Source organism: Vulpes vulpes, chromosome 16, assembly GCF_048418805.1.
Source record: "Vulpes vulpes isolate BD-2025 chromosome 16, VulVul3, whole genome shotgun sequence".
In the NCBI taxonomy this organism is placed as follows: Eukaryota; Metazoa; Chordata; class Mammalia; order Carnivora; family Canidae; genus Vulpes; species Vulpes vulpes.
This window is the reverse complement of record NC_132795.1, coordinates 43,251,452-43,271,976: the sequence shown is the minus strand read 5'-3', so window position 1 is coordinate 43,271,976 and position 20,525 is coordinate 43,251,452. Positions and strand designations below refer to the sequence as shown.

The following is a 20,525-nucleotide window of genomic DNA, read 5'->3' as shown; positions in this document are numbered from 1 at the left end:
CTGCTTGGCCCTCTCCCTCTGCTCCCCCTCTCCTGTTAAGCTCCTGCTCTCTCTCTCTCTCAAATAAATAAAATCTTTTAAAAAACCCAAAATATTAAAAAAAAAACAGTGCAAATAAGCTATAATGTATGCTTGGATATAATTTGAGCAACAAAAATTAAAATTCCTCTTCTAGGCTTTACATATCTTTATTTTGTTTACAATTTGCTTCAATCTGGGGCAAGGACTTCTACAGAAGTATTTTAGGGGGTCCATTTAGGGGAAAGATTTCCCCAGAGATATTCATGTACATTTTTGTAAAATAATAGGAATGACAGTAATTTCCTCGTAAAAAATGTTTAATATCAACATACTCAGAATACAATATGTAATTGTTTAACATACGTTATAAAATCATCAATTGTAGAAATTTTCCAACTGCCTAAATACCTAAAGAAAACTATGTTCTGGCATAAAGATGAGCTATTTTCTCAATTATACCAAAATTAAAATGTACCCGTATTCTAATATTGAGAAATGAGATAAAATACAAACATTATAAAGTCTACCTAGAAAAGTTCTATGCTGACTTCACAGACTATCTTAAGTATATACACATGTAAAAATTTTTTATTTTAGTTTTTTGAGACACATGACGTCCTACTTTAATAGCATGATTGATATTTTGGATAGGGGGCTATAACGTGGAGGGTAGAGCAGAGGATTTGAAGGCTGAACACCATTGTTCAATTTAGGATTGAACTTCCTGGACTGCTGGCATTTCTATTCCTTGTGCCAATAAGCACATATTAAACGTCTAAGTAAATAAATAACATTAACAAGGATTTCTTCATCTGTATATTGGAGATAATGCCACCCACCACAGAATATTTGTAAAGGACAAGAGAGCTAATGCATACCATAGGGCTTTGTTAACTTTAAGACTCTGAGCTGAATTATTTGTAAAAATCTGTTAGTAGATCGTTATTTTATAAAAACATCAAATGTCAAATAAATCTGGGTACTTGGGTTTGACACAGTATTTTATTCAGTTACGTTTTCCTGTTAACAAAGATACCATTAACAACTAATTTGTTCAGTGTTCATTTTCAAGGGGAAAAATTTACAACTCATGAAAACACTATTTAATTCAGGTCCATACTGATGTCTTTCTATCTCCTTTGGTAAGTCATAAGAAAAATCTGTTTTGTTTCAAGGAAAAAGTTTTTTGGGAAAAAGGTCTAAAATTTATATACTTATTAAATTCTAACTCAACAGCATTTACCAAAGCACTTCACATATATTTTGTTTATGACATTTATCATACTGTATTACAAAGATTTTTTTTTCTCTCAGGAGACTCTTAAGGAATTTAAGGGCAGATAATCATGTCATCTTTATATAAAGTCATTAGCCTTTTGCTGGTTCTTTGTAGAGGTTAGTTCCTGGCAGGCATAGAATGAATAACAACAGAGAATGAACAGAGGATATGTGTTGGGTCCACCAGATGAAAAAGAGCAGATGGTAGACGGTCAAAATGATAAGTTTATCAACTACTGAAAACAGGATTTAAAAAGATTTAGGTTTTTCTCTATGAATGAACCTAGTTTTAAGGTAGACAAGTATCTGTATGTTAATGAAACAATTTGATGCAGGGAGAATTTAAAGCATGTTATCAGGACAGTAACCTGACAATGACATGGAGAAAACACCAAAAAAATTTACTTTAAAATTACTGAGTGGTAGTTTATTCAGTAGTCTCAAATAATAATGAAGTCTAAGTTAACTTTGTCAAAAGCTTGTATTTTATGGGATTTTTGGGTAATTTTTAAAATGTTACCTTAAGATACCAAGATACTATTGTAGATAGGAACTGACCTTCATTAATTAGTATTTTGTTTTATATTGAAGAGGGGTGATGAACTACATGAGAGTTTATTGTTGGAAAACAGTTTATGTTTTTTTTTTTTTTAACAGTTTATGTTTAAATGATTATTTGCCCAACTTATTTTGAGGTATAACATTATGGTCAGTAAGTGAAGAGATATTTGAAACCATTGTAGAAAAAAACACAATGACAATTCCAAGGAGTTATGTCCAATATTTAAAATAAAATGACTAACAAGGTTTACAATATTCACAAAAGGATTTTCATAAATATTTGTTGTAAGTGCCTGATGATAATAATACAGACTTTTCTTATCCTTGCCTTTGTGAAATCTAGTTGGTTGGGAGGCAATCCTTATTAAAAGTAAGAGTGCTAATGCTGGAAGGAGACTATTGCTAGGATCCAAGCAAATACCATCAAAAACAAAACTTTCACCCCAATAAAACCCCCAAATTTCTTTATAAAGTAAGATAGCTATTACCTTAAAGGAAGAACTTTAGAGCAATTTTGGTTAGGTAGATGCATGCTACTTTCATATGGTAGTGTTAGAAGCCTGAACTAAGATTGAATAACTTGATTACACATTAATAAATTTAATGTGATTTTCCCAAAGCCGTTTGAAGGGAAGGATTCTTATTAAAATCAAAAATTTATGTGGTGAATTATGGTGAACCGCTTAATTAGTTCAAGTGGAAACTATCATAGTTCTATTTTGTAAAATAATTAGCATTTGCATAGCTTTTCAGATACATTTATATAGAAAATACATTTCACTTCCCTTCTGCAGTACAGTTGCTCTATTAGACTCGCTAAAAAGGGAGATAAAAGCAAGCTGATATGTACAATAGATTGATTCCATTTTAAAGTGTAAGTAGTGAAGATATAATATGGTAAGTACCTTTCTGTGATTAAACCTAATGAGGGCTTATGGGGAAAAAACAGCATAAGAGTTTTGGTATCAACATATATGCGGGCAAGGGGGTATTCCTAACAGAACTTTGTATCATGTTGCCTAATTAATGTACCATCTTTGGAACTGAAAATGAAATATTTTTATTATGAGGAAAAAATAGTATGAATTTATCATTTTATTTAAGGTAAAAGCTAGATCACAATGTCTAGAGTATTTCACGATGTATAATCGGCTACCTATTTTCACTAGTCTGAGGTTCTTGAGGCCTTACCTTGCTTGGATGATGCAAGAGTACTTCACTTTCAAAATATTATTTTCAAAATATTTTACAATCTATTTTATTTAATTTTTTTTACAATCTATTTTAAAAGCCAATATTTTCATGAGGGAAGCCATGATTAGCTCACTTTTATTGGTGAGTAGATACAGAAAGTTTAACTAAATAACAGAATTTGCCTTATACCTCAGAATTTTTTCCTATAAAATTTCCAAATCCAGTGCCAATAATGATTCAATTAATACAAAACCCAGCAGTTTTAAAGTCATATTTAATGTTGGTTAACTCCTACTTAGCATCCTATTTAGAATGTAATATCCCAACACTGGTACAGGAAAAAACAATTTTTTTCCAATATAAATTAAACATATCACAGTTCTTTAAAAGTAATTTTAAAAGACAAAAAAACAAACACCTTGCAAACATACAATTTCTTAGCAAAATTTTTAAGTACATAATTCTTAAGTAAGGCACTTCCATTCTTTTTCAAATAAAAGTTTCATAGAAAGTTTCCATTTTTTTTATAATCAAGTCTTCATAAATTATATAATGTTACTTTAAGTAAAACTTTATTAAATATCCAATTTGGCATAATTTCCTTAAATATCTTTACCTTTGAATAGAGTGAAGGATGGGCCTCAAGTTCCTTGTAGGCCAATTAATCTTAAATGACTGTTTTATAGAATTGGTAATGTTTTATCTTGTGGATCTTGTTCAAGAATCTTGAAATCTTCCAAAGGAAGACTGCTTAAGGCAGTTGGTAAAATGTGTTCTGATGTGCCCTTAGGTAATATGTTATTTGTTTCCAGATTCTTCACCAAGCACGCAGCTTTGATCCATCTTCGTGTTGCTCTGCGTTCTTTTTGTAAGCAAGTTTTCATTTTCTTTCTTAAGCTTGCTATTTCCTTTTCCAGTTTAATTATCCTCTTTTTTGCCTCCATAGGATTCCTAAAAGCATAACTGTGTTCAAGTAGTACTTGCTGACTACTAATGTTTGGTTTTAAATTAGATGGTCCTTTTGGGGTACAATTGTTGTTTTTCTTCAAAAGATTCCTTGACTTGAGTTTCTAAGCCAAATAAAATTAGAGGGTTGAACATAAATTATGAAATATCACAAATAAGTAAATTTTGCCTAGTTTTGTATAAAAGTAATTAAACTCCTCTTGTAAAAACTGATTTTAAAAGTTTTACAGTCAATATCACCTGCCCGTCACATGTAATTGTGGATTTAAGTTTCTCAACTTGTTAAATTAACTCCAGCCACCTTATTTCTTTTGTCTTTTCTCTCCAGAGGGATACAAATATTGTTTGAAAATAGACAATGGACTTCCAAGGTCTCTTTCAAGTTACTGGGTATGATTTTGTGGAGACTTTAAAAATATTTTGGAATTTCTAAGACCAATATAATGTATGTAAACATCTGGTTTTTCTGTGGTACTGATTTCTCTCTTTTTTAAGTAAATACTATTCTTTCAATTTGATATTTCAAAACTGAGGTTCTACTTAATAAAAAATTATTCCCGAGTATTAAGGTTCTGAGTAGATTTACTAAATGTTCACAGTTATATCTTCCATTCAAGGATTTAAAATCTGCCTAGGAACTTTCTTTTTTTTTTTTTTTTTTTTTTTTTTAATTTTTATTTATTTATGATAGTCACAGAGAGAGAGAGAGAGAGGCAGAGACACAGGCGGAGGAAGAAGCAGGCTCCATGCACCGGGAGCCCGACGTGGGATTCGATCCCGGGTCTCCAGGATCGCGCCCTGGGCCAAAGGCAGGCGCCAAACCGCTGCGCCACCCAGGGATCCCTGCCTAGGAACTTTCTACTCAAATCTAAGGACTCTTTTTCCCTTTATTTCTTTTACTCAATTAGTTATCGAATTCAATTAATTCTACTTTTAAAATATCCCTATCATCAATCCTTTCTCTCCATCATCCTTAAGGCTATGGCCTACACCAAGCCTATATCACCTATGGCTTGAATATACTAAAAAATTCTTTTTTTTAAAAAAAAGATTTTATTTATTTATTCATGAGACACACAGAGAGAGAGAGAGGCAGAGACACAGGGAGAGAGAGAAGCAGACTCCCTGTGGGGAGCCCGATGTGGGACTTGATCCCAGGACCCTGGGATCATGCCCTGAACCTAAGGCAGATGCTCAACCGCAGAGCCACCCAGGCGTCCCACTAAAAAATTCTTTAATGATGTCCACCTCATTCTGAACCTCATTCATATTCTGCTACCAAAATAATTTTTCCGACAGATTTGATGTTTCTGTAACTGGCTAAATTCCCCTTTGCCTCATTATCTAAAGACAAAAAAATCTTTACATGGCGAACTTACAATTTAGGATCTCACCCCATTTTGCCACTCACCGTCTTGATTTATACTCCCACAACTATTAAATCACTTTAAGTTCCCAGATTAGGTTATAACTTCATAAGTTTGTATCTTTTATTGATTCAACAAACATTTATTAACACAGAAATTTATTTGTGGACAAATACCTTTTCCTCTCTGATCAGATTTTCCCCAACTAGATGAAATATTGTTTTAATACATTCATCATGTACCTTAATTCTTCCTTTTACATATGACTTACCTAACACTTAATTGTTTTCTACTTACCCCTCAACCCATTGGCTTTTGTTCTCATCATGTTACCATAATTGTCCTGTGCAAGGTTAAGAACCTTCTCCTACGTTCCAAAGTCCAAGCCCAAACTCCAGCATAAATGCCTGAGCTCAATGAAGTTTTCTGTGATGCCTTCTTCTGAACTTACACTCTCTGGTATAACTCTGGGATTCTTTGGGGAGTGGTATTCTTAAAGCTCTTCACACCCATTTTGAATGTTATCTTAAACATCAGAGCAGAATGATGCTGGAGGTTTCCTTACTTAGGATTTCTGTTTTACCATTGATTCAATTATTGATAATAACTGGAAGTAATGTAAAATTCCAATACAGTAAAAGTAGTTTGGATTGGGGAAAGAATATTGGAGTCAGGAGACCTGAGCAATAACTGCAGCCTGCACCTTTACTGCACAAGAGGAAGTTTTGTGACTTTCTTGAGGCATATCATTATATATGAACTTCATTATATTCTGAATTGTTCTACTTTGTAAAGAAAAAAGAATGGGTATCAAAAATGGTAAAAATGGGTAAAAGAAAAGTAATGTTACCTACCATAGACTTTAAATGGGTACAGAAATCAAAAATGGTTGGAACAGCATCCATTTTAAGTCGTCGAGTTTGTCCTGTTAAGTCAAAACAGGAGGCTTCAAAGTGCTTTGAACAAAGAAAAGTGTGTTTTCCTGGCACAAAATTTTTGCGCCTAAGCAGACGAATCCATTCTTTTCTTCTCTTAGGATCCAAAGGAAACCTTTAAAAAAAAAAAAGGCAATTCAACTTCCAACAATCACACTTCTGGTTGTAATGGTTAAAAGGAATTTTAACTTTTAAAATGGATGATGATTTAAAGCATCTTCCATTTACATATAATATCCAGACACTGGAACAAAAACCAATTCATGCTATCTTTTACAAGTTGCAAAACAACTAATGAAAAACTGACTGGAGTGCTTTTATTTTTCAGGCCTTTAAAAAAGACCGTTCTTCCCAACCTAGTTCTTAACATTGGCAGTAAAAATAAAACTATACTGATCTAAATCAAGGTTATGTAGAACCATTATAAGCATTATTCACAATGCTGTGATCAGCTTGCTGCTGACATATGTACATGGTCAGGACAAATCAAATATCTACAGATTAAATTTTATCAGGGAAAGCCTAGACAGATTCTGATATTCCTTCCTCTGTATTCCTTCACTGTGACACACTTAACGCATTCTTTTGTAATTTTTCCATTTTAATAAATTTCCAGTGAAATAAAAGTAGATTATAAGTTTCTTGAGGACATATTGATCATTATATCATCTATTTATCTTTAACACTTAGCACAGTGCCTTGCAAACAGTAGGGGCTCCACAAATGTTGGCGTAACTGATGTAAAACAATATAAACTAACAATTCACTGTATTACTTCCATGTAAACTGCACATATTTTTAAAAAGTGGACTCTTAAGCTATATAGTACAGTAGGAAGCATGATTATTACAAAAAGTAAAATGCTGCTGACAAGCCCAGCAGGAATGTCATTCCTTTCATGGTTATTTTAAATACAAAATATACTGATATGTATGTACCAGTGTACACCCGTCAAGGAGAAAAATATGAGACTGCCCCAAAATTCTAGTGGTAAACTGTGCTGACTTGAGAACATGACAATCAAAATTTACATGTATTAAGTTTGAATTGAGCTCTTTAGTTTGACTACTTTATCCTTTAAATATTAATTATGAACTGACTCGTGTTTAAAAAGAACCATTAAAATGATGTTAAAAGATCATGTGGCTCAGAAACCCCCAAGTGAAGCTTTCCTAGGTAGCAACAACTTTGGCTCGATCAGATACAGTAGGTTTGCTCAAATCACCAGCAGTGAGGGACTCAGACAGATGAAAACCCAGACTAACTGTAAGCACCCTCCCACCTCCTGTCCCTCGCACCCCGCCCAGACATACCCTAATCTGAAAATATTAACATTTGTATGTCAGTTTACAGTTCATGTTTTCATGTATGTAGGCTTTTAGAAATTTCATTAGAAACCTGTGATAGTAAAAAAAAAAAAAAGAAAGAAAGAAACCTGTGACGGAGGATTTATCTACTCCGCCTAGCCCTCACCTGTTACTAATAATGTATTATCATTTCAAATATTTCTGTTCCAATACTTAAGGGTTTGGAAATGTTTCCTATAGCCTCAGGTAAAAGTCAAACTTTAGTTTACAAGCACATTTCTTGTTTGGGCCTCAATAAAGATGCAGAACAAATAAGTATCATTGTATTATCATTGCTATAATGTTCTTCAGATGTATGAAGAGTGTTTTTCAGATATTATTTTTCAGCCTTTTAATTTTTTAGCTCTTTGTAGAAGACTTTTTTTTTTTAATAGGCTCCACACCCAACATGGGGCTTAAACTCAAGACCCCGAGATCGAGTAACATGCTCTACCAATTGAGCCAGCTAGGCATCTCTAGCTCTTTTTAAAACCAGCTCCCTGGGATGCCTGGGTGGCTAAGTGGTTGAGCATCTATCTGCCTTTGGCTCAGGGTGTGATCCTTGGAGACCCATTATCTAGTCCCACCTCGGGTTCCCTGCATGGAGCCTGCTTCTCCCTCTGCCTGTGTCTCTGCCTCTCTGTGTGTCTCTCATGAATAAATAAATAAAGTCTTAAAAAAAAAGCCAACTAGCTCCCTGATTATGAAACTGATGCCTAATTGAACTTTAACTTAGGTTAGTTTTCCTTCCTTAAGATTCAATTTAGGAATCCCATATTCCTAAGGAAATTTTTCATGGACTGGGTTAGATGTTCCTATATATCATATAGAATATCGTTTGTATTCTAATGGTTTACTTTTCTACTTCCACTCCTATATCCTAAGTATCTCATGGTTGGAGCTATGCTTTTCACTATATCCGGTTAAGTAAGCACTCAATGAACTTTCTCAGTGAATCAAAGAATGAACAAACTAAGGGGATTATTCATCATTACTAAATAATGTTTAGTTATCTGTGTTGAAATAGAAAAATAAAAATAATCAGCAATTTTATATTTGATTTTGGACAATATTTATATACAGCATTAACCTTAATCATGTTTTTCATGTGTCTGGATTTTTCTCAGCATTTTCGAAGGGTGGGAGATATAGCCCATAAGCTTAATTTAAGTCATAATAAATCCTGTTGTAAATACTAAAAAATTAACATGGTGGTAACTGCTGGATATATTCTTGTCTACCAGTAATAGAACCAAACTTTCAGAAACATTAGATGTTTTGGAAAAGTCAGTGTTTTAAATAATGCTACTTTGCTTGAGTCTTTAATAATAGCTGAATGCCTTTTATATTCCAAGACTGTTGTAGGCACTGAGGACATAGTGGTAGACAAAACCGACCTAACCTTTATGGTATCTACCCTTTATGTGAGGGTATATTGTAATGGGAAGGGTAGAAGTCAAATGGCTTGACGCAGGAAAAAGGAGTGACTGAGAATGTTGTCTCTGGCATCAAATCGAGGTGCAAATCCTGGTTCCTTCAGTGTGATACCTGAGGGACACCAGATAAATTCTTGAGCCTTTTTAGGCTTCAGTTTTATCACCTATACAGTGGAGTAATAATGGTACTTACTATGGTTCCAGGGATTAAATGAGAAAATGTGAGTAAATGCTTTGCCCAGTGTGCAGTACACAGTAAATACTAAATAAAAGCTATTTATTAATAAAATTACAAGTTCATGAGTGTTATAAAGGGGTAAGTACAGGGTGGCATGGAGCCATAAAACAGGAAGAGCTAATCTAGTCAGGAGGCTTTTTTTTTTTTTTTTTTTAAGATTTTGTTTATTTATTCACGATAGGCATAGAGAGAGAGAGAGGCAGAGATACATGCAGAGGGAGAAGCAGGCTCCATGCCAGGAGCCTGACGTGGGACCTGATCCTGGGACTCCAGGATCACACCCTGGGCTCAAGGCAGGCGCTAAGCCGCTGAGCCACCCAGGGGTCCCCTGGTCAGGAGGCTTTAAGAGAGTAGGAGTTAGATAGAGAAAGTAGGGTAGGAGTAGTGTAGTGTTATGACATGAAATGATGCTGGAGAGCCTTCTAAGTTAAGAGTAATTTTGAAGTCATATCCAAAATAGCATTGGTAGGCCATTAAAAGGCCTAATTTAGAGGGTAATTATTAACCTCAAATGTTTTAGCTGGCTATTAAATACAGCCATTATTAAAAATTATATAAGTTTGCAATTAAATGAAGAACAAAGGTAGTAAACACTGAAACCCATAATTTCTTTATTACTTTACTATTGCCTATATTCTTAAAATTGTTTGTCTGTTATAACTGTGTGATATAAATGCTACAGAACAGAGTGGTACTGCACATTTCTTCCCAACTCTGTGATCAGTGATTTCATATTGGTAGCTTGAAACCAGCCATGGGAATTGGGCAAACATCACAAATCAGTGCTTTCCCCTTTCCCTGGAGATCCCGATCCTGTTGTTAAACCTTTAGCAACACACCATTGATTATAGAAGAGAGGTCAGGAGTGCATGAATGGAAGCAGTGAACCAGGTAAGAGGCTATTGTAACAATCCAATCAAGAGGGAATGGGGAGAAGTCAAGGGAGGATATCCTCTCACTTTCGGGGTGGACGGTGTTTTCGTTTACTGAGAAAGGGAGTATGGGACGTGGTGTAGTTTTAGGGGAAGAGCAAGCTCATTAGTACAGTTTTGACATATTGAACCCGAGGAACTGAAGAGAGACCAGGGAAATACCGAGACACTTGGCCTATGTAGGTCTGGAACTCATTAGAAAGATTGGACTGGAAAAAAAAAAAAAAAAGAAAGAAAGATTGGACTGGAGATGTTGATTTCCGAGGCTTCGACGAGTTAACTGAGTCCACAGGAACAGTTAAAATCATTTTGATAAGAGTGGAAAGACCTAGGTCAGGGGGCAGAGAAAGGAAGGGGCTGGCCGAGAAAACTGAAGGTAGGTCCCAGACGAAAATCACAAAATCAGTATCAAATAATTCAAAAGTAGAGTATTTCAAGGAGGAAATGAAGACATGCCATGAAAAAGAAATAAAAGAGTGATAACTTATCTTAGCAAGAGCAGTTTCAGGAGACTGTTGGGGGGACTTAGACTGGAGTGGGCTAACAGATAAGAAAAACAGGACAATGAGCATAGGCAACCTAAGTTGTACACTGGGATAAACCTATCAACACCCTAGGAAAGAAGTTGGTCAAACATTGTATTTACGAAATAGGAATGTAATTTATTATATAATGTTAAGATCTGAATTTCCATGAACACATTAATTTCATAGAAGACAAATCATCAAATATGCATGTTACTGTATCACTGTGTATCTCTCAAACATTCAAGATGATGGGTGCCTCGGACTCCTCCCTCTCCCTCATCTTCCACATCAAATTACCAAATACAGTGGTTTCTACTCTTTTTTTTTTTTTTTTTAAGATTTTATTTCAGACAAAGAGAGTGCACATGGGGGGGGTGGTAGGGAGAACAGAAGGAGAGGGAGAAGCAGAGAAGCAGACTCTCCACTAAACAGGGAGCCTGGCGTGGGGCTCTATCCCAGGGCCCCAAGATCATGACCTGAACTGAAGGCAGGTACTCAACCCACTGAGCCACCCAGGCGCCTCCTACTCACACCTTTCTTTCTTTCTTTTTTTTTTTTAAATATTTTATTCATTTATTCATGAGAGACACACACAGAGAGAGAGGGGGGCAGAGACACAGGCAGAGGGAGAAGCAGGCTCCATGCTGGGAGCCTGGCATGGGACTCGATCCTGGGGCTTCAGGATCATGACCTGAGCCAAAGGCAGATGCTCAACCACTGACCCATCCAGGTATCCCTACTCACACATTTCTTAAGTCTATCTACTTCTTTCCCCTTCTGTCAGTAGTTACTGGCCTAGGTTACTGGTGGGCTCTCCCTTGTTTTCCTGCAAGTTCCTCTTTCTTCTCAATTCTCACCTCTTCTAATCTACTGCTGGTTGTGCCTGCATTGAAGTACCTTGTGTAGCTCAGTTGATACTGTATGAGAATTCCCTGTGAAAGAAAGAGTGGGCGAATTAATGTTGAATAAGCTCATTTCTCATCAAATTCTTCTCTTGATGCTTGACCAGCACTTTTACACCGTAAATTGTCCACACTGCAGCCAGAGGGCTTCTTAACATGCAAATCTCATCATGCTATTCTTTTAAGAAACCCTCAGGTCTTCTCGAATGCTCACTGAATAAAAGAGAAAATCTGTAAGGTAGCATACAGGACTAAATCTATGTCATCCTTTGGTTATCATCTGAAATTTCACATCCTTTAAGAAGTGTTCTTTGACTTTACAAGGCTAAGTTAGACATCCCTGAGTGTCTCTTCTGCAGCACTTAACTATAATTATTTATGTTTTTCTCACTACCTACTAAACTAAAGGAGTATAAGAACTTTCTGGGGGTGGGGAAGGTTCCAGCCGGGCTCTGCAGGTGAAGCCCTGGACTCCTGATTGTAACTCAGGTCACGATCTCAGGATCAGGAGATGCAGCCCCCCTACCCCGGGGGGGTCCCTGCTTGGCTGGGAGACTGCTATCTCCCTCTCTCTCTGCCCCTCCATCCACTCACACCAGCTCTAACAAATAAAACTTAAAAAAAAAATAACTTTCTGGATTGCTAGCACAATGTCAGGCACAAGAATCCTGTACACGTTCAATGAATGAATGAATGAAATGCTACATTCCCATGAAATATCTGAAAAACAGAAACATCACAAGGACCTTTTTAAAGTAGCAGTTATTTTATTTTATTATTATTTTTAAAGATTTATTTATTTATTTATTCAGAGAGAGAGAGAGAAAGAGGCAGAGACACAGGCAGAGGGAGAAGCAGGCTCCTTGCAGGAAGCCCCATGTGGGACTCGATCCCAGGTCTCCAGGATCACACCCCCGGCTGCAGGCGGCGCTAAACTGCTGTGCCACCAGGGCTGCCCAAAGTAGCAGTTTTTAGTAAGAGAGCATTTAGTGATAATTAGGTAAGGAAAGGGTCAAGGATATAATCTTCCACATTCTAAGATCGTACTAAGTTGTGAGATACATAAACTCAGAACTATTGGGGATGCCTGGGTGGCTCAGCGGTGGAGCGGCTGCCTTTGGTTCAGGTCGTGACCTCGGGGTCCTGGGATCAAGTCCCAGGTCGGGCTCCCTGCATGGAGCCTGCTTCTCCCTCTGCCTGTGTCTCTGCCTCTCATCAATCAATCAATAAAATCTTTAATAATAATAATAGTAAATAATAAAAACATAAAACATAGGGGCACCTGGGTGGCTCAGTGGCTGAGCATCTGCCTCGGGCCCAGGGCGTGATCCTGGGGTCCCGGGATCGAGTCCCAGGTCGGGCTCCCTGCATGGAGCCTGCTTCTCCGTCTGCCTGTGTCTCTGCCTCTCTCTCTCTGTGTCTCTCATCAATCAATCAATACAATCTTTAATAATAATAATAATAAATAATAAATAAAAACATAAAACATAGGGGCACCCATGTGGCTCAGTGGTTGAGCATCTGCCTTGGGCCCAGTGCGTGACCCCGAGGTCCTGGGATCAAGTCCCGCGTCTGGCTCCCTGCTTCTCCCTCTGCCTGTGTGTGTCTCTGGCCCTCTCTCTCTGTGTCTCTCATGAATAAATAAAATCTTAAAAAAATAATAAATCGGAACTATTGGCACAGAACTTTTTTTTTTTCAAGGCTGCTTTTCTGCAGGCACTTGCCGGGAAGGTAAGCATTTATGGAGTACTTACTGTATTTCACGCAGCCTTCAAAATGTTCTCAAGGGCTCCGGTTAGACAGAAGGAAAGACTGTGGATTGCTCCTGCAGCCATCGGAGGAGCCACACCTAAGGTCAGCACCGTAGTGAGGAGGAAAGCCGCTCCGCACTGACAGCTCAGTTCCGCGCTTACCCACCTGCGCGGGGCTGTTAGGCACCTAAATGCTTCCCACGCCAGCCTGGCTAGTGATCGCTTCCCGGTTGTTGTTGTTGTTTTTAAATTTTATTTATTCCTGAGAGACACAGAGAGAGGGGCAGAGACCCAGGCCGAGGAGCAGCAGGCTCCCTGCAGGGAGGCCGATGGGGACTCGACCGCGCGACCCGGGGTCACGCAGGTGCTGCCCCGGGGATGGGTGGGGGGCGCCCCTGGCTTCCCGATCTGGACGGCAGCAGGAGGTTTCGCTTGCTTGGAAGGCACCATTCCCGTGCAGACCCAGGCCCATGCATCGCGGAGCACGAAATCACGGGATGCTCCTTTTACTTTTCCCCCCCAAGGAGTAAGCACCGGGCGGGACTCGGATTTTCCTTTCAAAGTGAGTTAATCTTTCCCGGAGGGCGAGGAGAAAAAAGGGGGGGGGGGACAAGAAAGAAGAAGAAGAAAAAAAGAAAAAAGGGGAAGGGTGGGGGACAGAGGCGGGGAAGGGCAGCGCAAAGGGCAGAAGTGCTGCTTCCTGGGCACGAGCCCGGCGGTGGGGTCGGCGGCTGAGCCCCGGCCGCGCCCGCAGCGGCGACCCTGCACCTGAGGGCCCGCGTCCCTAACCCGCGCCGCGCTTACCTGTGGAAGCTGATGTTAATGTGCTTGTCGTAGGTAGTGGCGCAGCCCGCCGCGGCGCAGTTGGTCGGCATGTCCCCGTCGCCGTCATCCGGTCCTGCGGCGCTGGCGGGGGTGCAGGTGCAGGTGCGGGTGCGGGTGCGGGTGCGGGTGCAGGTGCGGGTGCGGGTGCGGGTGCAGGTGCAGCTGCAGGTGCGGGCGGGGGCGTCAGCCTCCCCGGGGTCTCTAGGAGCACGGCGGCCTGGAGCCCGCGCAGCAGACGGCCCCGGAGCCGCGCTCGCCTTCGTTAGCCTCCCCCTGAAGGGGCCCCCCTAAAACGGAGCGGGATCACTGCGCCCCCTCGGTCGAGGCGCTCGCGGCCATTACAACGCTCCCCGCATCACTCAGGAGCCTCCCGGGCGGTCCACGTCAGCGGCGAGCCCCGGCGGGGCGCGAGCGCTGCGCGGGAAGCACAAACTCGAAAACCCGAAAACCCGAAAACCCGAACCCCTCTCCCTGCCCCGGAGGCTCGCCCCGCAAGGCGGGACTACACATCCCGGCGACCACCGCGGCGTCCCGCGAGATGACGCGGGAGCTGCGCGGCCGGCTTCCTGCGCGCCGCCGGAAGTGACGTCGCGGGCCGAGCCCCGGGCAGAGCCCCCTTTCTCGCGAGGCGGAAGAGCCGGGGGGCGCTGGGCGAGGGGAAGCGGGCCGCGGCGGCCCGGCGAGAGGCGCCGGGGTGCGGGGCAGGCGGGGAGCGGAGCGCGTCGGCGGAGCGAGCAGCCGCCGCAGGAGGCCGGCGTTCGAGGCGGGGAGCCGAGGCGGCGGAGGGCGCTGTCGGGCGGGGCGGCGGCGCGGATGGCGGCCGCCGAGGTTCCGGCGCCGGCGCCCAGCGGCCTGTCGCCCAAGGAGGAGGGCGAGCTGGAGGACGGGGAGATCAGCGACGACGACAACCACAGCGACGCGCGGAGCCGGAGCAGCAGCAGCAGCGGCGGCGGCGGGGCCGGGGGGCTGCTGCCCTACGCGCGGCGGAGGCCTCCCCCTGCGGCCCGCGGCGGCGCGTCCGGCGGCGGCTCGTCGTCGTCGTCGTCCCAGCAGCAGCTGCGGAGCCTCTGCCGCCCGCGCCACGCGGCGGAGCGGGGCCACCTCCGGGGACACGCCGGCTACCGGCCCAAGGAGCCGTTCCGCTCGCACCCGCCGCCCGCCCGCCTGCCGCCCGGGCCGCTGTCGGAGGGCAGCCCGCGGCCGTCCTTCTGGGAGCGCAGCCACATCGCGCTGGACCGGCTCCGCTTCCGGGGCAGGCCGTACCGCGGCGGCAGCCGCTGGAGCCGGGGCCGCGGCGGCGGCGAGCGGGGAGGCAAGCCCGGCGGCCGGCCCGCCGCGGCCGGAGCGGCGGGCTCGGGGTTCGGCGGCGGCCAGAGCTGGCGGGAGCCCTCGCCGCCTCGGAAGAGCTGTATCCTTCACCTGCCCGTCCGCGCCCGGGTGGCCCTGCGTCCCTCCCTCCTTGGGTCCCTCCATGCGTCCGTTCCTCTGTCCGTCCCTGGGTGCGCCCCTGGGTCCCTCCAGGCGTCCGTCCCTCCGTCCCTCCCTGGGTCCCTCCTTGCGTCCGTCCGTCCCTGGGCCCCTCCCCGGGTCCATCCCTCCGTCCGTCTCTGCATTCGTCCTTGGGTCCATCCCTCTGTTTGTCCCTCCGTCCGTCCCTGGGTCCATCCCTCCGTCCGTTCCTCCGTCCTTACCCGGGTCCCTCCCTGGGTCCGTCCCTGGGTGCGTCCCTGGGACCCTTCCTGGCTCCCTCCCTGCATTTGTCCCTGGGTCCATCTCTCTGGCCGTCCCTCCGTCCATCCCTGCGCTTCCCAGCAAGCAGGTGGCTCCTCAGTGGGTCGCCGCGCGGCGCAGGGGTTGTGTCTCTGGATTTGCTTTTTTTTTTTTTTTTTTTTTTTTTTTTAATGCAAGCTAACGTATCACGTTTCTTTGGCCAAACCGGCAAAAGTGATCCCCGGGAAGTCTGAAACGAGATTTCCTCCTAGTCGGTCCGCAGCCCAGGTGCCCCGAGCTCAGGTTGACGCGCCGTCCCTCGCTGCGGCGGGAACTTTTGTCTGTGTGCCAGTTTGACTTACGAGTGCTACAGGGAGGAGGAGGGAATTAAAAAAAAATAAAAAGGGATGCACAGTTTAGGGCCTGATCCGGTTGCTTGCACCGTATCGAACCTTGACATGGAAATTGTGAGGTTCCATCCTGCACGGTTCCGCCCTTTAAGGTTCTTCTCGGCCTGTTCTTACACACGCGGCCTTTTATTTTTTTTTTAAAGTGGGGCCGGGGCGGGTGCGTGTGAAACACTTCGTACCTTCCGCAAGTCCAAGTCACAGGTGGTGCATTCAAGCGACTCTGTTAAAACGACTTCCTCCTCCTCCTCCTCCTCCTCCTCCTCCATGTTTCGTTGTGGGGCTTTCTGTGCTTTTGTGCCCGCCCTGGCAGCACATACACGAAAGTTTTGGGACCTTCTATGACCCAGCGCTGACCCATGTAGGTTAGAGAGAGAAAGACAGTGTTCTGATTTTAGCGTATTGAACGCCATGCGGTGTGCGCCTGAGACAGTAGAGATTATGGGGAGGTGGAAATAGCAAAATACCTGATTTGTTGTTCCCTCTGATCCCATTATCTTTAAGATTCTTGAGCTTACTGAAGGTTTATATTGGGGCATCAGCCACCTGAAGGTTTGCTAGCTTATGATGGGTTTGTAGAACTAGGTCTTCGTGATGACTGCATAAAGATGATTTGCCACGTGCAGTGATCACCGGTTGTAGTTGCTAGGGTACAATGATTTTTTTTTTTAACGCATTCTATATGAAACTTACACGTGATGACGTTTGGAAGACCCTCAAGGGTGTTTTTGTAGAATTCTCAAGATCAAATGGTCTTTCCCAGATGTCAGCATGTAACAGGGCAAGAAATAAGAATCTAGGTACATAGCAGCTTCTGGGGCTGAGGCCCTGAAAACACTTGGTTCTGCAACCACAAGTTAGGCGAGGAGCACCTAGGATTGTTTCAAAGAAAATCATAGAAGGATTTGACTTTTAAAAAAGATAGAAGATGTTCTTTCAAAAAAAAAGGAAAGAAAAACTGTGCCCAAGATAACTTTTTTTTTTAATTTTTTTTTTTAATTTTTATTTATTATTTATGATAGGCACACAGTGTGAGAGAGAGAGAGAGGCAGAGACACAGGCAGAGGGAGAAGCAGGCTCCATGCACCGGGAGCCCGACGTGGGATTCGATCCCGGGTCTCCAGGATCGCGCCCTGGGCCAAAGGCAGGCGCCAAACCGCTGCGCCACCCAGGGATCCCACTTTTTTTTTTTTAAAGATTTTATATATTTATTCATGAGAGACACAAGGAGAAAGGCAGAGACACAGGCAGAGAGAGAAGCAGGCCCCATGCAGGGAGCCCACCATAGGACTCCATCCCGGGTCCCCAGGATCATGCCCTGGGCGGAAGGTGGCGCTAAACCACTGAGCCACCCAGGCTGCCCCCAAGATAACTTTTTAAGGAAGTTTTTGTTAGTTGTTGATTCTGAATCTAAAAACAGGCTGTTAAAGCACATACATGTGTTTTTTTTTTTTTTGTTGTTGTTGTTGTTTTGTTTTTTATTCATGAGAGACACAGAGAGGCAGAGACACAGGCAGAGGGAGAAGCAGGCTCCATGCAGGGAGCCCGATGCGGGACTTGATCCCAGGTCTCCAGGATCACCCCCCAGGCCGCAGGTGGCACCAAAACGCTGTGCCACCGGGGCTGCCCTACATGTGTGTTTTTTAAGAATGCAAAAGAGGAAACTTAGAATTTGTGTTGGAGAGACCCATGTGAATAAATAGAGTTTTAATGTAAAAAGTTCTTATTGAGATGTGTAAAAAGTACTGTGGGGGCACAGAGCTTTTTCTTCATTTAAACTGTGTTAGAGGGATCCCTGGGTGGCGCAGCGGTTTGGCGCCTGCCTTTGGCCCGGGGCGCGATCCTGGAGACCCGGGATCGAATCCCATGTCGGGCTCCTGGTGCATGGAGCCTGCTTCTCCCTCTGCCTATGTCTCTGCTTCTCTCTCTCTCACTGTGTGCCTATCATAAATAAATAAAAAATTAAAAAAAATTATAAAAAAAAAATAAACTGTGTTAGAGAAGGTGGTGATGAGGGGGCTTGCCCAGCTCCTGCCCTTGCCTTTTTTCTGTCCAATCTTTCAATACCAATTTGGCCTTTATTTATATAATTTATACCTTTACTATTTAGCTTATATGTTTTTATTAGAAACAAGCATACAGTGTGGAAAAAATTACAGGAATATATCAAGTCTGATTTCTGTAGTAATTTAGCAGAAATGAGCTGTATTGCTGTTTTTCTTTTCACAGATGCTGCACTTAAGGAAAAGGATGCTTGTTTTGATCTTCTGCTCATTGTTTTCCTCGTGAAGTATCATTAATCCATCCTAGAGGTGGTATTCTTTGTAAGATTTTGTGAAGGAAAACATAGTGTTGTTACTTTTATATAATGTGAACAAACTTTGTAATACAAAATTTTATTAATTTAGGTTCCTTAATACCAAGATTATATTCAGGTTCATTCATATATCCACTGTGCACTTAGAGTAATGACATTTTTATTTTACAGATAATTACATTAAAAAAGACTTAGGGTGTTGGGGCACCTGGCTGGCTCAGTCAGTAGAGCATGTGACCCTTGATCTTGGGATTCTAAGTTCAAGCCTCATGTTGGGGGTAGAGTTTCCCAAAAAAAAAAGAATAGGGAATATACTGTGGCTCATTTTCATCATCTAGAAGTGAAGTAGCAGGAGTACAAGTGTGTTTTTGTTTTTTTTTTTTACATTTTTATGTAATGATCAAGGCATGGTAGGTGCAGCTTTAATGAAATATAATAAGCAGATTCTAATGTGGCACTTATTTTCAGTTTCATTCATTTAAAATTTTTCTTAATGATAGACAGTTCGTCAGTCCCGCTTAGCATGTTTCCTTTGGATGACTGCTGTTTTAAACTTTCTAATCTGATGAGAGCTAACATAATTAGGCCAGTGTCTCTCATCAGTAGAAAGTCATTTTATTTTCACCTATAGTTGAAAAGCAGTTCTTTTTTTTACAAAACATTTCGGTTAGAAATTGCATCTTAACTAGTTTAAAATTAAATCTTTTCAGTGTTGGTGTCATCTTTGTCCTGTATTAGACAGAAATAGGAGATTTCATTTAGCCTTGACAGAGATTATAGTTGTAACTCAATTGCTTTTCCTCATTTTCCTGTTAGAGTATTGAATCTTTTCCCTCTACAAATCTTTCCAAGGTCTTCAGTTTTGTCTTTATTTTTTCAGTTTTATCTTTAGATGGCTCCATTGAAAAGTAAGGTGTAGCTGCAGATAATTCGAAAATATGTACAAGAGTATATAATGGTGGGAGAGGAAGCAAGTAATGTTCTGGGTTCACATAGGTGACATTTCAGTTTTGGATTGGGGTCAGTTTGAAGAACAGAGAAACCTAACTACAAAACGATGTGTACGTTGTGATGAACAAGGAAATTGTAAGATTGGAAAGGAAGTACAGGTCAGATCATGAATGGTATTACAAAATACCATTGTAAGTATTTTGAACTCTTTTTTAAAAAAAATTTCACATATTTATTCATGAGAGACACACAGAGGCAGAGACATAGGTAGAGGGGGAAGCTGGTGCCTCACCAGGAGCCTGTTGTGGGACTCCATCCCAGGACCCTGGGATCACGACCTTAGCCAAAGGCAGACACTCAGCCACTGAGCCACCCAGGTGTCCTTTGAACTCTGTTCTTAATTAGATTTAAACAAGGGGACAGATCTGATCAGATTTGTGTTCTAGAAAGATTAGTCCAGCAACAGAATAGGGGCTGGCTTGTGGAAGATAAAACCCCAAATATTTATCATGAAGCCAGACCTTGTCTCTTGTATTACGTACACATACGGTAGTGCATTAGAATGCTCAAAAGGAAAAGTGAAAGAGGCTAAATAGAGCTTGCTGGAAAGCACCATTATTGCAGGAGTTAGGTCATGAAGGCATAAAGGGGAAAATGAAAAGAAGGTAGGGAAATCAGGACAGTGTAGTCAGGGAAGCCAAGAAGAGTGGTTTGCAGTGTCCAAAGCTGCAGAGAGGCCAGGTAAAATAAAGGTTGAAAACATGATGGATAAACCAATTCAGCCAGCTGATGGCAGATTGGTCAAAGAAGAAGACAGGTTATGAGAAACTAGTATTTCAAGAACCTTGGGTCTGAAGAGCT

General features: G+C 42.1%; 2 protein-coding genes across 2 annotated transcripts in view; one reads left to right on the top strand and one right to left on the bottom strand.

Annotated features, from left to right (window-relative positions):
- Positions 1-320: 320 nt before the first annotated feature.
- THAP2 (THAP domain containing 2) lies at positions 321-14,851 on the bottom strand. Its single transcript, XM_026001713.2, has 3 exons — positions 14,259-14,851; positions 6,242-6,437; positions 321-4,124 (listed from the first exon to the last, which is right to left on the bottom strand). The coding sequence occupies exons 1-3, from the start codon at positions 14,327-14,329 to the stop codon at positions 3,735-3,737; spliced, it is 657 nt and encodes a 218-aa protein (XP_025857498.1). The 5' UTR covers positions 14,330-14,851; the 3' UTR covers positions 321-3,734.
- A 79-nt stretch (positions 14,852-14,930) lies between these two features.
- The window catches only part of ZFC3H1 (zinc finger C3H1-type containing), a 56,866-nt gene continuing 51,271 nt past the window's right edge, over positions 14,931-20,525 (top strand). Inside the window, exon 1 of the mRNA XM_072742411.1 lies at positions 14,931-15,687. Coding sequence (XP_072598512.1) covers positions 15,093-15,687 — 595 coding nt within the window. The 5' untranslated portion in view covers positions 14,931-15,092. The remainder of the gene's footprint in view (positions 15,688-20,525) is intronic.